The sequence below is a fragment of the Saccopteryx bilineata genome, chromosome 5 (genome assembly GCF_036850765.1).
Source record: "Saccopteryx bilineata isolate mSacBil1 chromosome 5, mSacBil1_pri_phased_curated, whole genome shotgun sequence".
In the NCBI taxonomy this organism is placed as follows: Eukaryota; Metazoa; Chordata; class Mammalia; order Chiroptera; family Emballonuridae; genus Saccopteryx; species Saccopteryx bilineata.
The window spans coordinates 75,963,605-75,976,856 of record NC_089494.1 but is presented as its reverse complement, the minus strand read 5'-3'; the positions used below and the strand labels follow the sequence as shown (position 1 = coordinate 75,976,856).

Below are 13,252 nucleotides of genomic sequence, written 5' to 3'. Positions count from 1 at the left end.
GTTCGATTCCCAGCCAGGGCACACAGGAGAGGCGCCCATCTGCTTCTCCACTCCTCCCCCTCTCCTTCCTCTCTGTCTCTCTTCCCCTACCGCAGCCGAGGCTCCATTGGAGCAAAAAGATGGCCCGGGCGCTGGGGATGGCTCCTTGGCCTCTGCCCCAGGCACTCGAGTGGCTCTGGTCGCGACAGAGTGACGCCTCGGATGGGCAGAGCATCGCCCCCTGGTGGGCGTGCCGGGTGGATCCCGGTCGGGCGCATGTGGGAGTCTGTCTGACTGCCTCCCTGTTTCCAGCTTCAGAAAAATGCAAAAAAAAAAAAAAAAAAAAAGAATATATTCAGGCCTAGCCTGTGGTAGCGCAGTGGATAAAATGTCATCCTGGCACATGGAGGTCACAGGTTCAAAACCCTGGGCTGCCTGGTCAAGACACATATGGGAATTGATGCTTCCTGCTCTTCCCCCCTTCTTTCTCTCTCTCTCCTCTCTAAAAATGAGTAAATAAAATCTTAAAAGAATAAATAAAAGGCAATTTAAAAAAAATGTATTCTGTAGTTATTCAGACATAGGAACAAGTCAGACTGATATTTCAAAGTTAATCCTCTGTATTGATTAACTCTAAGATTATAATTGAGAGCAGCAGCTGGATTTCCTTAGCACAAAAGTACATATCTCCACAATATACGAAATAAAACAAAACATCTTTGTAGGTTCTAAAACACTATCTTAATGCATTTAATGTTTACTCTTAATATTTCTTTTAATATAATGAGTTCATTTTTTAAAAGCCTTTGATGCTAATTCAGAGATCCATAATCTGCTCACAATGTCTTTCACGTGTAGTTTTGATGATAACTGACAAGATGTAAGTTAATTAGCACAGAACTTACTAATGAGGATGTTAAAATTTAATTTAAAAGTGAGGATTTTTATTTGTACACTCTGGACAAATTGAAGGAAATTCAATCATACATATGATAAGCATTTCAGGCCCTTTTTCCTCATTCAGGTACTTTATTAGCTAATAATAAGAAAATATAATTAACTTGATAGCAAAGTTTTGAAATTATGCTAAGATTCTTGTCTTTAAAACTGGGGATAACCCAAAACCAAAGCAGTAAAATAAGCTCTGTTAATTAGCATGGAAGACAGCTTCTTGAATTAATATGTAGTGTTAATTAACAGGAAGTCTGATGTTGTGTTGTAATTACCACCAATATTTTTGACATACTGAATGACTGAAGGTGAATTATATAGATAAGAATTTAGTAAATACTTTTGTGCTTAGAAACGTTTTTCTTTGTTTTTGTTTTCTAGAAATATGGACAGACTTCTTAGACTTGGAGGAGGTATGCCTGGACTGGGCCAGGTTCGTATGTAGACTCTCAGTATTTCTTTGTGTATAAACTGTAAGCCTTTTTCTAGTTACCCAAAGAAAAAAATCACTCAAGAAAATCACCTTATGCATAACTTTATGGGAAGAAGCTTACCTTATTGCTGGTTGCTGTACTTCAACACTAAATAACATGTGGAGAATATTTTCTATTATCTTAATTTAAGTTTTGCCTTGGAATAAGAATTTTCTCTATTTGCTTTGATTTCAAATTTTTGAATATATGAGATTATCAAATTTACCTTTTAGTAAAAAAGGAACTCAAAATATTTTATTTGGAGGTTTGCAATGCATAGATTTCAGAAGTAACACATGAAAAAGTATACATGCATGCCCTTGGTAAAATCCAGAAAACTGACCAATAGAATGTATATATGATCTTAAAACTGATAAATTTGTTAGTAATTATGATAAATGGATGATTGAATAAATAATATATCTTTTTTTAAAAAATTGGCACATGTTTTTTAATATTCTTATTAAAATTAAATGCATTTTCAGTTGTTTTAATGTCATTTATCTTGTTTCATGCTGTTGGGTAGATGACTAAATAGATTTCTATCTCAGGTTTTTCTATCTGCTTTTAATTAAAGAAAAATTTTCTGCCTCTTTTGAGTTCAGTACTAATTATCTTTTCATTCCTCTGTTAACAAGAGAGATGACTATGTATTATTTCTTTCTTCAGTATAATGGATTTTTTATTACCAAATTTTGGGACTATTTTTATAATCTACCTTAAGAACCCTTTTAGTTACCAACTTCACCTCATTTGTATATCACTATCAGTGACTTTATCTTCCTTCATTCAAAGTAGTCTATGTTTTATAAGAAGTTTTGTTTGAAATTTAATTCTTTGATTGGATTTATCGTGGTTTATGGCTAATAAAGTTTTTAGAAAGCTGAAATTACCTTGTGATTCTGTATTGCATCCTTGCATAACTTCAGTTTATTTTTCACTTTTGTTAGTTTTAAATACTCCCATGGTTCTCTACTGTCAGCCTATTTCTTTATGATTCTTCAGTTTTGTAAGATATACTCTATTCTCTTAAAAGCCCTAAGCATCTCTGAAGTTCACCCTTCTTAAGCTGCTTCTGTACTTTTGTAACATTCTAGATAGCTTCTAGAATTTTCCTCACTTATTCCAAAATTAACAGTAACAATGTTAAGGCATGAAAGTGTCAGAAATAAGCTGAGATTGTGTGCAGGTGCTGCAAATTTACTGCAAATTGTAGGTAAGGATGTGTCCTTGGTGGAATTGTTAAGGGTAGTTGCATCAAATTTAAATACCTGAATAACTTTTCTTATACATTAGATGCAATAAATTATATATCCATGCTGGATTCCAGGTTGGGACATTGCTGGGTATGAAATAATGGTGTTACTCATCACAAGTTGAGCTATATTATATCTCAGTGACCACTGCAAACCTTTGTATTAAATGAAAACTAAGTTTTGGTTCAATAACCTCTCTGATTTGTCATAATATTATCAGACCTCGAGTCCACATTGTCCAGATAAGCCAAGGTTGTGGGTTCGATCCCCGGTAAGGACACATACAAGCAGCAACCAGTGGGCCCTGGCCAGTGATTCAGTGATTCAGTGGATAGAGCGCTGGCCCAATATATGGATGTCCTGGGTTTGATTCCTGGTCAAGGCATACATGAGAAGTGACCATCTACTTCTCCCCCCCCCCCCCCCTTCCACTTTCTCTTCCCCTCCTGCTTGCTATGAGTGTGGACTCTGGTGCTGAGGATAACTCAGTCCCACTGTAGGCCTCAGGTGCTTAAACTAGCTTGGTACTCCAGCATAGGCTCCAGATAGGGTTGCCAGGTGGGTCCCCATTGAGGCGCACACAGGAGTTTGTCTCACTATCTCCCCTCCACTCACTTAAAAAAAAGAAGAAGAAGCAACCAATGGATGCATAAATACCATATTTCCCCATGTATAAGATGTTCCCATGTATAAGACGCACCTTAATTTTGGGGCCCAAAATTTGAAAAGAAATGTATTGCATAAAGTTATTGAACTCAAGTTTTATTCATCATAAAATTCATACAATTCATCACTGTCAAAACTCCCATCCATTAGCTTGTCCTCATCTGTGTCTGATGCCGAATCACTGTCTTCAACACTGAGCACAAAAACAAGTGTGAAAAAGCAGGAAATGCAAGTAAAAAACATACAACTGCTGTATAAGATGCACCCAGTTTTTAGATCCCAAATTTTTTGGAAAAAAGTGCATCTTATACGTGGGGAAATATGATAGGTGAAACAACAAATCAACATTTCTTTCTCTCTCCCTTCCTCTCTCTCTCTAAAAATCAATTTAAGTAAATCTTTATGCCTGACCTGCGGTGGCACAGTGGATAAAGCGTCGACCTGGGATGCTGAGGTCACTGGTTTGAAACCCTGGGCTTGCCTGGTCAAGGCACATATGGGAGTTGATGCTTCTTGCTTCTTCCTCTTCTCTCTAAAATGAATGAAATAAAAAAAAAATCTTGGCCTGACCTGTGGTGGCGCAGTGGGATAAAGCGTCGACCTGGAACACTGAGGTCGCTGGTTCGAAACCCTGGGCTTGCCTGGTCAAGGCACATATGGGAGTTGATGCTTCCTGCTCCTCCCCCTTCTCTCTCTCTCTGTCTCTCTCTTTCACTCCTCTCTCTCTAAAAAATCAATAAATAAAATATTTAAAAAAAAAAAATCTTTAAAAATATTACTTAAGACTGTTATTTCATGTATATGTTTTATTTGCCCAATTAGATAACAAACTCTCAAGGGAATAATTTGTGGGGGCTCTAATTTCTGTGGTATCTCCTTTATCAAATACTAGGTACAGAAGGATTACAATTTTTTCCTAAAATTTTATTTTACTCTTCTAACTTGTCATGTACTTATGATGTCATCTCTACAACATGAAATGTTAACTGTATTTTCTTTTAATAAACAAATAAAATATTAGTGTATTGCTTATTTTTAATAAGAAGTCAAAGATCTTTGGACTGATAAAGCCACTCTTGCCATTATCTAATGCATAGCAACCAATACAAACAGCAAAAGAGACCTAAATAGGCCTGACCTGTGGTGGTGCAGTGGATAAAGCATTGACCTGGAAATGCTGAGGTCGCCGGTTCGAAACCCTGGGCTTGCCTGGTCAAGGCACATATGGGAGTTGATGCTTCCAGTTCCTCCCCCCTGTCTCTCCTCTCTCTCTCTCTCTCTCTCTCTCTCTCTCTCTCTCTCCCCCCCTCTCTCTCTCCTCTCTAAAATGAATAAATAAAAAAGAGACCTAAATTGTTCTTTTCTCCAAAAATCAGTAGAGAATATTATCTTACCAGTTAATGGAAAAGGCAGAATTTTCTCATAATTACCACAAAACTTGCTGGTAGGTTTGTAGATGGCCCTTTTGAAACATGGAAGTAAGAGCACAATAGGATTCTTCATCCATTCTAAGCATTCTTATCTTTCTCTGAATAGAAGTAAGTTTTCTCATTTCTGTGGCTGATTCTTCAGCTTTTTCTCTCATCTCATCCCCACTGGAACCTTGCTCCTTTGACTCTCCCCCTTTTCTACCTAATTTAAGTATCCTGTATCCTAAAAATAACAACACTTCACTGCAACCTGCCATTAAACCTTTTCTTCCATTTATTTCTAGAATTTCTGAAATATAGCATATACTCACACATTCTACTTCCTTACCTCCATTGACTCTCCTGACATATTCTGGCCTCTTCCATTACTGTACTGAAATGCTTAAATTACCAAGTCTATTTGCCTATTTTTAGTTCTCTTTTAACTAGACTTTAATATTCTACACTCTTCACAATGTCTTTTTAAAGACTTTTTCTTCTATTAGCTTTATCGTGGTACATTTTCCTAGTACTTCATTACAGTGTCTGTACCTACAAAACAACTTACCGTATTTTTCACTCCATAAGATGCACCTGACCATTAGACACACCGAGGAAAATAAGAAAAAAAATATTCTGACCCAAATGGTGTGTTAAAATATTTAATAAAATACAGTAATTTGAGGTTTTATTTTTTTAATATTACATTTTTAAATGTTACTATTTGTACAGTAGTAGGCTAAAATAATTAAATATGTTTTAACTCTTCTACTTCAATATAATTTAGTTTGAAGCAGAAACAAATGGACATTTTATTAGAACTATTAGAATTTCTAAACTAATTCCTTTAAATTTCAAATGTAGTTTGTAATTTACTTTGCTAAAGTGCTTACAAAGTTGAAATTGCTAAAAGATGTGAGATGATTGTATTAAAATCCTCCCTATCCAAACTTAGGTCTCAGCATCTAAACTATTTCTAAAAGCAGTGAGGACAGAACTGGAGATGTGCATAGTCTGCATTCTCTAAACGTTTAGTTTCAGTCTGGATTCATTTTAGTTTTAGAAACTGCCAAAGTAAGTTTAAAAGTAAATGAAACTTAAATAAAATGTCAGTGGCATATATTATCTTGTCTTATATTTGAATTTGTTAGGCCAGTATTTTGAGAATCTGTGTGTTGGATGTTAAGCCATAGGGCATTACTGGGATAAATAAGAACATCATTACTTAACCTAGGCATCTACATTTTAGTAGATACATGGCGATTATGTTTTAAGTGCCTGGCACATATTAACTACTTTGAATGAGTGAATAATAGTGCTCATTATAAGTAATGTGATTTGTAAGTTGTGGGACATTGCAAGCTGGCAAAGCCCTTGCAGTTTAAGGCTTAGCCTAGGTTAAGCTCTTTCCCCACACCTCCATATTGGCTATGAAGCTGAGTATTTGTGCTTGTCTCAGCCCCCACCTCCCTTGCTTAAGTTGCTAGAGGCAATTTACATGCCATTCCTCTTACCCTTTGTTTGTTCTGATGTTGGTTGATTTCAGTTATGCAAGGTGGAGGATTTTCTGCACTTGGGAGAATTCTTGGGTTGCCTTGGAGAAGTGTTACTTTATATTGGAGACTTCCTTATTTGCATATGGTTCTGCACTATAATAAAGCAGACCAGAGGCTTTGCTTCAACTTTTGCAAGCTAAAGGTGTCGCAGAGGCCTCCTGATCCCATCCTTTTTCTCTTTGAGTTTATTTCGTCATTCCACACTGTTCTCAGGATCTGGACAATTAATTACTAGCCGCACTGGTTCATAGCAGGTGGCACCCGAACAGGGACCTGGGGACGAGAAAACTAAACTAAAGGTAGGGACAGAACTCCCCAAGTGTGCACAGTGAGTAAAGTTTTAGGGGAAAGTATAGTTGGGAGTAATAAATTATGGGACAGTTAGGGTCAAAAGTAAGGTACCTTTTTGTAAGAGTAGTTATGCAGCTAGAATGCTTTTTGCAATATGTTCAAGACTTGTGCCCCTGGTTCCTGGAGGAGGGAATGGTTAGTTCTGCTACAGGGGAGCAAGTAGGTAAAGTTCTGAGAAGGCAGTGGTGTGAGGAGACTATGGTAGGAGGAATGAAAGTGGCGGTCTCTCTGGCAGTTGGTGCTGTATGTACTTTGTGGCTTGGGGTCCAAGGAACGTGGGACAATGTGGCTTCTGCTTCTCTCTGGCTGCATGGTCTGCCACTCAGTTAAAATTGAGATGGGGAGAAATCTCAGCATAGTCAATCTGAACCGCCATTTAAAGCAATTATGGAATTTGAGAATGGATAGGAGACTCAGGTATTAGGAAAGGTACAGCTTTTCCTGTTATTGTCTGATTTTCTTTAATGTTTTAGCTACAGTCCTCTGAACTATCATTTTGTGTCTTTCCTGTTCTTTGCCTGGAAATTTAGGCAGCAGATCCTTGGTGGATCTGACTACAAAACTTCCCATGCAACTGCCAAAAGAGTCCATTTTCTCAGGGAGATTTTGTTTAGTCTCATCCTTCAGTTTCTCTGTTAGAAAATGACTTGACTGAGGTCAGGCAGGCATCTTTCTGGTCTGGTTGTGCTCTGAAATCCTGGATTTTTCTCTCTGGTTTGTTTGATTCTAGTTTCTGTTTAGTTTTTGTCTGATATTGTCCAAAATATGACTCCTTTAAGGCCTGAATTAAGTTCTTGCATGCAAAAATTGGAAATGCTGGCTCTTATATTGGAAAAATAAAAGTTTCATCTCTACATTTTTGCTTTAAAATTGGAACATGTAAGGAGTGCTCATTTAAATGTAAATAGAATAGAATTTAGATGCTAAAGACTTGCTAATTTAGTTTGTGTTTTATGCAGTGTGTTTTGTGTTTGTCTTCAGAGTTGAGAGCCAAATAGCAACTCACATATTAGGATCAATCAGATTTATGTGTTATACTTGTGTTTTTGTGCTGTAAATTGTCTTGTTTGTGTGTAAAACTGTACTCAGGTCTGTGAAACAAAAGAATTGAGCAAAATTAGAGCTCTGATAAGTCATTTTAGGAGTTTGTCTCACACAGCTGCTTCAGGCAGTTGTAAGAATAGTATAAGAATGCTATTCTGCTTGTCAGGCCAAATCCTGCAAAAGGGGCCCTGAGGAAATCAGGAATTTGGCTCCTCTGAAGCCCTGAAATGGAGTTAACAATGCGAGTGCGTAAATTCAGAGGACTCGTAGATACAGGAGCTGATGTATCCGTTATTGCTGAGCTACTTTGGCCGCCTTTCTGGCCTACTCATGCAGCAGTCACTGAGCTGCAAGGCATAGGGCAAAGTAAGTCCCCCCAACAAAGCTCTAGTTTTTTGCAATGGGAAGATAAAGAAGGTAATTCTGTATTTTTTCAGCCTTATGTGCTTTCTAGATTGCCTGTTAATCAGTGGAATAAAAATGTTTTGAAAGGTATGGCAGAGTTACTTGTAAAAGCATTTACTACATTTTGTCAGACTTTTGGAATTGACCTGAGGACAAGTATTCCTTACAATCCTCAGAGTCAAGGCATTGTAGAGTGTGCCCATCAAATGCTTAAAGGTCAATTAGAAAAAATAAAAAAGGGGGTATCATACCCTCGAACTTCTGCAAATCTTCTTTATCATGCTCTTTTTACTTTAAGAAATTTTTGAATACTGATATACAAGGCCATTCAGCGTCCAAGAGACTCTGGAATCCAACAAGGAAAGCCTTTCCCTGAAATGTGATGGAAGGACTCACTCACAGGAATGAGCAAGGGCCAAACCCTGTTCTTTTGTGGGCTGAGGATATGTGTTTTTCTTAGGTCTGCTAAGGCTCCTTAGTGGGTTCCTGAAAGTTTGGTAAGACATGGGTCGGGAGGAGAGACTCAGCACATAAGAACAATTATATAAGACTCATTTTACTTTAAAAAAATTTTTCGAACACTTCCTGCTCAGGAATTATTGCAGCTGAGAGGCATTTTACAACAGCCAATCAATGGCCTAAGTCTCTCATGATATACTGGATATATTAACTGGCCCTAAGTGGCAAAATTCAATCAAATTACTAGGGGCGAGGGTTTGTTCTATATTTGTCATCAACAGGTCCTCTTTGAATGCCAGTGAGGAACAAAGAACGTGAAGCCTCATCATGGATTGACATCAGCTCCTAGAAAGCAACCTGGATCCAGAGATCCAGAATGCCCATTAAGCTTAAGGCAAAAGCCTAATGTGCTGGAAACAGTGGTCATTGGACTTGGAAACCAGCTACAGAAAGTGAGAATGTTACAGCAGTTCCATTGTCATGCGAACTTTTCCTGAGTGTGACTCCTACTCCTTGTGACAGTTCTCAATGGGACTGAAGTGGGGTTGGGTTGCATCTACAGGGAATGTGGGATGATGATGTTGAGCATGGAGTTGGTAAACATATTAAGGACATTCAAAACAGCAAAGACTCTATTATAGATCCTGATGTATTGGCTAAGAATTTACTTAATGATCTAAAAGGTTTTAATTCCTTCAATGTACTAAGACACTTGTTTTGATACCTGTGAGCATTGGCTATATTACTTTTGTGTTTATTCTGTGTTTTGTCAGTCTGTCTCCGAATTAGAATCTGGGAAATCAGATGAGTACAAATCTCAGCACACAAACTAAAATTAAAAAATAATAAAGGGGTATATGTGGGAGACTGCAAGCTGGCAAAGCCCTTGCAGTTTAAGGCTTAGCCTAAGGTTAAGCTCTTTTCCAACACCTCCATATTGGCTGTGAAGCTGAGTATTTGTACTCTTCCCATCCCCTACCTCACTTGCTTAAGTTGCTAGAGGCAACTCACATGCCCTTCCTCTCACCCTTTGTTTGTTCTGTTGTTGGTTAATTTCAGTTATGCAGGGTGGAGGATTTTCTGCACTTGGGAGAAATCTTGGGTTGCCTTGGAGAAGTGTGACTTTATATCAGAGTCTTCCTTATTTGCATATGGTTCTGCACTATATAATAAAGCAGACCAGAGGCTTTGCTTCAGCTCTTGCAAGTTAAAGGCGTTGTAGAGACCTCCCGACTCCATCCTTTTTCTCTTGAGTTTATTTCTTTATTCTGCACTGTTCTCACTCAGGACCTGGACAGTTACTAGCATGCTGGTTCACGGCAGTAAGTATAGTGGATGTAGGGTTTAATTTTTTCCACCAAAAGGAAAAATGGGCCTGAGTTGAGTCTTGAATGCCATTCTATTGAGTTTTATCCCTTAAACATTATAGTTTTATGATTTTCTTTTACCAATGTTGTGAGATAATTCAGTCTGTTTTTGAAGAGTAGTTCTAGTGGTTTTTTAGTGAATAGCTAGAAGGGAAGACATTGAAATCAAAGTCATGAATTACAGGAAATATTTCTGATTTTTCACCTTCCAGGCACATTGTAGTACAGTAGTACCTTGAGATATGAGTTTAATCTGTTCTGTAACTGAGTTTGTAAGTCAGTCATCTCGTATAGCAAACAAATTTCTCCCATTTAAAATAACTGAAATAAGCTTTGTGCAGTGGCAGTATCATAGCCAATGAGTTTTATCCGAGGTGTGATTATTTCTAATTGAAAACTAAAATAACTGAAATAGATTTAATCCGTTCCAGCCCTGTGAAACATCCCCAAGCCATCTAAATTATGAAAAAAGACATGTTTTTAATTAAGAAACACACATGTATACTTTACCAATGCATAACAAAATATATGAAATAAAAGAAAAAAGTGTTATTTAGTACTGTATTCTTACCTTGGAGGCAGACGAGCGTGGCTAATGGAGGTGAATGGTGGAGAAGGGGGGAGAGAGAAAGGGATGCAGGCACTGTAGACACGTAAACTGAAACTATACTATCTTAACACAAAATGTAAACTAAAACTGTATTTTCTTTACTTTAAACAAAACTAAAACCACTTTCTTTACTTAAAATGAAACCACAAAAACTTCATTGTAAAGGAATGCACTTTCTTAACTTGAAACTTAACCTAAGCTTAACATTACGTATTTTTCATTTAATCATTACCTGTTTTAGCCTTTCTGGCTGCATTTTTTGCACTTTCACTTGCAGGACTTCTGAATAAAAATCTATCCAAAGAGGTTTGCTTTTGCCTGCCTTTTAAAATGTTATGGAAATGTGACAAACAAGTGTCATTAAAAAGTACTGAAGCACGACCAGTTGAAACTTTTTCTGGGTGTTTCTTTCAATGAAACTTGAAAGCTTCTCCCACATTGCCAGCATGTCTTTAATTTCACTTGTAGAAATCACTTCCTCCAACTCTACCTCCTCCTCACTACTAATCTCTTGGAGAAGCTCCGTATGTTGCATCATCTGTAGCTCCTTCAACTCCTCAGTTGAGAGTTCCTCCTCATGTTCCTCGACGAGCTCGTTTACGTCACCCTCATCTACCTCCAGACCCATCGACTTTCCAAGGGACACAATCTCCTCCAATGCTTCTACCTTGGTCTCGGTCTCTGGTTTGAATCCTTCGAAGTCCCTGTCTGCAACATCAGGCCATAACTTTTTCCATGCCGAGTTCAAGGTTCTTCTTGTAACTTCTTGCCATGCTAAGTCAATAATGCGTAAACATATGACGATGTAGTAGTGATCTTCCAAAACTCTCGAAGGGTTAGATTTGTATTCTCAGTCACCTCAGACCAGCGGCAGAACAAGTGCATTGTGTAAAGCTTTTTAAAGTTGGAAACAACCTGCTGATCCATAGGTTGCAAGTTTGAAGTCATGTTGGGTGGGAGGTAGAGGATTTTCACGAATTTGAACTCATCGAGAATGTCATCTTCAAGACCAGGTGGGTGGGCTGGAGCATTTTCAAGGATTAGTAATGCTTTCATCCGGAGTTTATTTTCTTGAAGATACTTCTTCACTGCAGGACCGAAGACGAGATGTACTCATTCAATAAAACACTGCTGCATAACCCATGCCCTAGCATAACCTGCAGTTTTTCTTTAAGAATCTTGTGAGTCTTAAAGGCTCGAGGATTTTCGGAATGATACACTAGTGGCTTTACTTTACAGTCACTGCTAGCATTTGCACACAATGCAAGAGTCAGGCAGTCCCTTCATGAGTTTATGGCCTGGCAGCTTCTCTGCGGTGATGAAAGTCCTCCGGGGCATTTTTTTCCAAAACAAACCTGTTTCATCACAGTTGAACACTTGTTGGGGGATGTAGCCTTCCTTTGTGATAAGCGCAGCAAAACATGCGATGTACTCCTCAGCTGCCTTAATGTCAACACTCGCAGCTTCAACATGCTTCGCCACCGAGCGGATGCCATATCTCTTGAAATTTTCAAACCAGCCGTGACTTACCTTAGAAGGATCTTCTGCTGCCTCTTTTGAGGTTGATGGTTCTTTCTTCTTCAAGTCATCATAAATTATATGTGCCTTTTCGCATATTACAGTTTTCGTCACTGTATCTCCTGCCAGCTCTTTCTCTTTCACCCACACCAGCAGAAGCTTCTCCATTTCTTAATGGATATTTGTCCTTAGTTGGGACAGAATTGTAGTTCCTTTTGTATAAGAATGATACTAATTATAGATGTACTGTGGTCGTACAGCCTTGCCAGTTAAATCACTCATACACCACGCTCATGTTTTTCTATCAATATTATTTCTTGCTTTACTTGTATTGACATCATTCTCTTCTTCTTCTCACCACTATTCTTTTTTTTTTTTTTTTGTATTTTTCTGAAGCTGGAAACGGGGAGGCAGTCAGACAGACTCCCGCATGCGCCCAACCGGGATCCACCTGGCATGCCCACCAGGGGGCGATGTTCTGCCCATCCAGGGCATCACTTTGTTGCAACCAGAGCCACTCTAGCGCCTGGGGCAGAGGCCAAGGAGCCATCCCCAGCGCCTGGGCCATCTTTTGCTCCAATGGAGCCTTGGCTGCGGGAGGGGAAGAGAGAGACAGAGAGAAAGGAGAGGGGGAGGGGTGGAAAAGCAGATGGGCGCTTCTCCTGTGTGCCCTGGCCGGGAGTCGAACCCGGGACTTCCGCACGCCAGGCTGATGCTCTACCACTGAGCCAACCGGCCAGGGCCACCACTATTCTTTACACTCACTTTCTTCGGCCCCATGATAGCATACAAAAAAGTTAATAAAAAGTGCAAAAATGATGCAAGAACGAATACAGCGCACGAGATTCTACTTGATTCTGCAGGTAACACGTGAGAAGGAACAAGATGCTGGCGTTGTGCTGCTGATACTGGACCCATGCACCAATGCGCCAACTAGCGGCGGCTTCCCAAATCACGACTCATATCTCAAAATTTTGCTCGGATCTCGAACAAAAATACAGAACGAGTCGCAGTTCGTATCTTAAAAAAAATTTTGTATGTTGGTCTGCTCGTATCTCAAGGTACTACTGTATTATGCTTGCCCTCATTTTATTTATTTATTTATTTTATTTTAGTGAGAGGAGAGAAGGCAGAGACAGATTCCCTCATGAGCCCCGACTGGGATCCATCCAGCAAACCCATGAGGGGGTGATGCTCTGCCCATCTGG

At 38.8% G+C, this 13,252-nt stretch overlaps 1 protein-coding gene and 1 pseudogene across 1 annotated transcript in view; both read left to right on the top strand.

Annotated features, from left to right (window-relative positions):
* The window catches only part of PSMD14 (proteasome 26S subunit, non-ATPase 14), a 118,312-nt gene that overhangs the window by 10,391 nt on the left and 94,669 nt on the right, over nucleotides 1-13,252 (top strand). The window contains exon 3 of the mRNA XM_066281273.1: nucleotides 1,312-1,363. Coding sequence (XP_066137370.1) covers nucleotides 1,316-1,363 — 48 coding nt within the window. The 5' untranslated portion in view covers nucleotides 1,312-1,315. The remainder of the gene's footprint in view (nucleotides 1-1,311; nucleotides 1,364-13,252) is intronic.
* LOC136307058 (U4 spliceosomal RNA) lies at nucleotides 10,246-10,397 on the top strand (annotated as a pseudogene).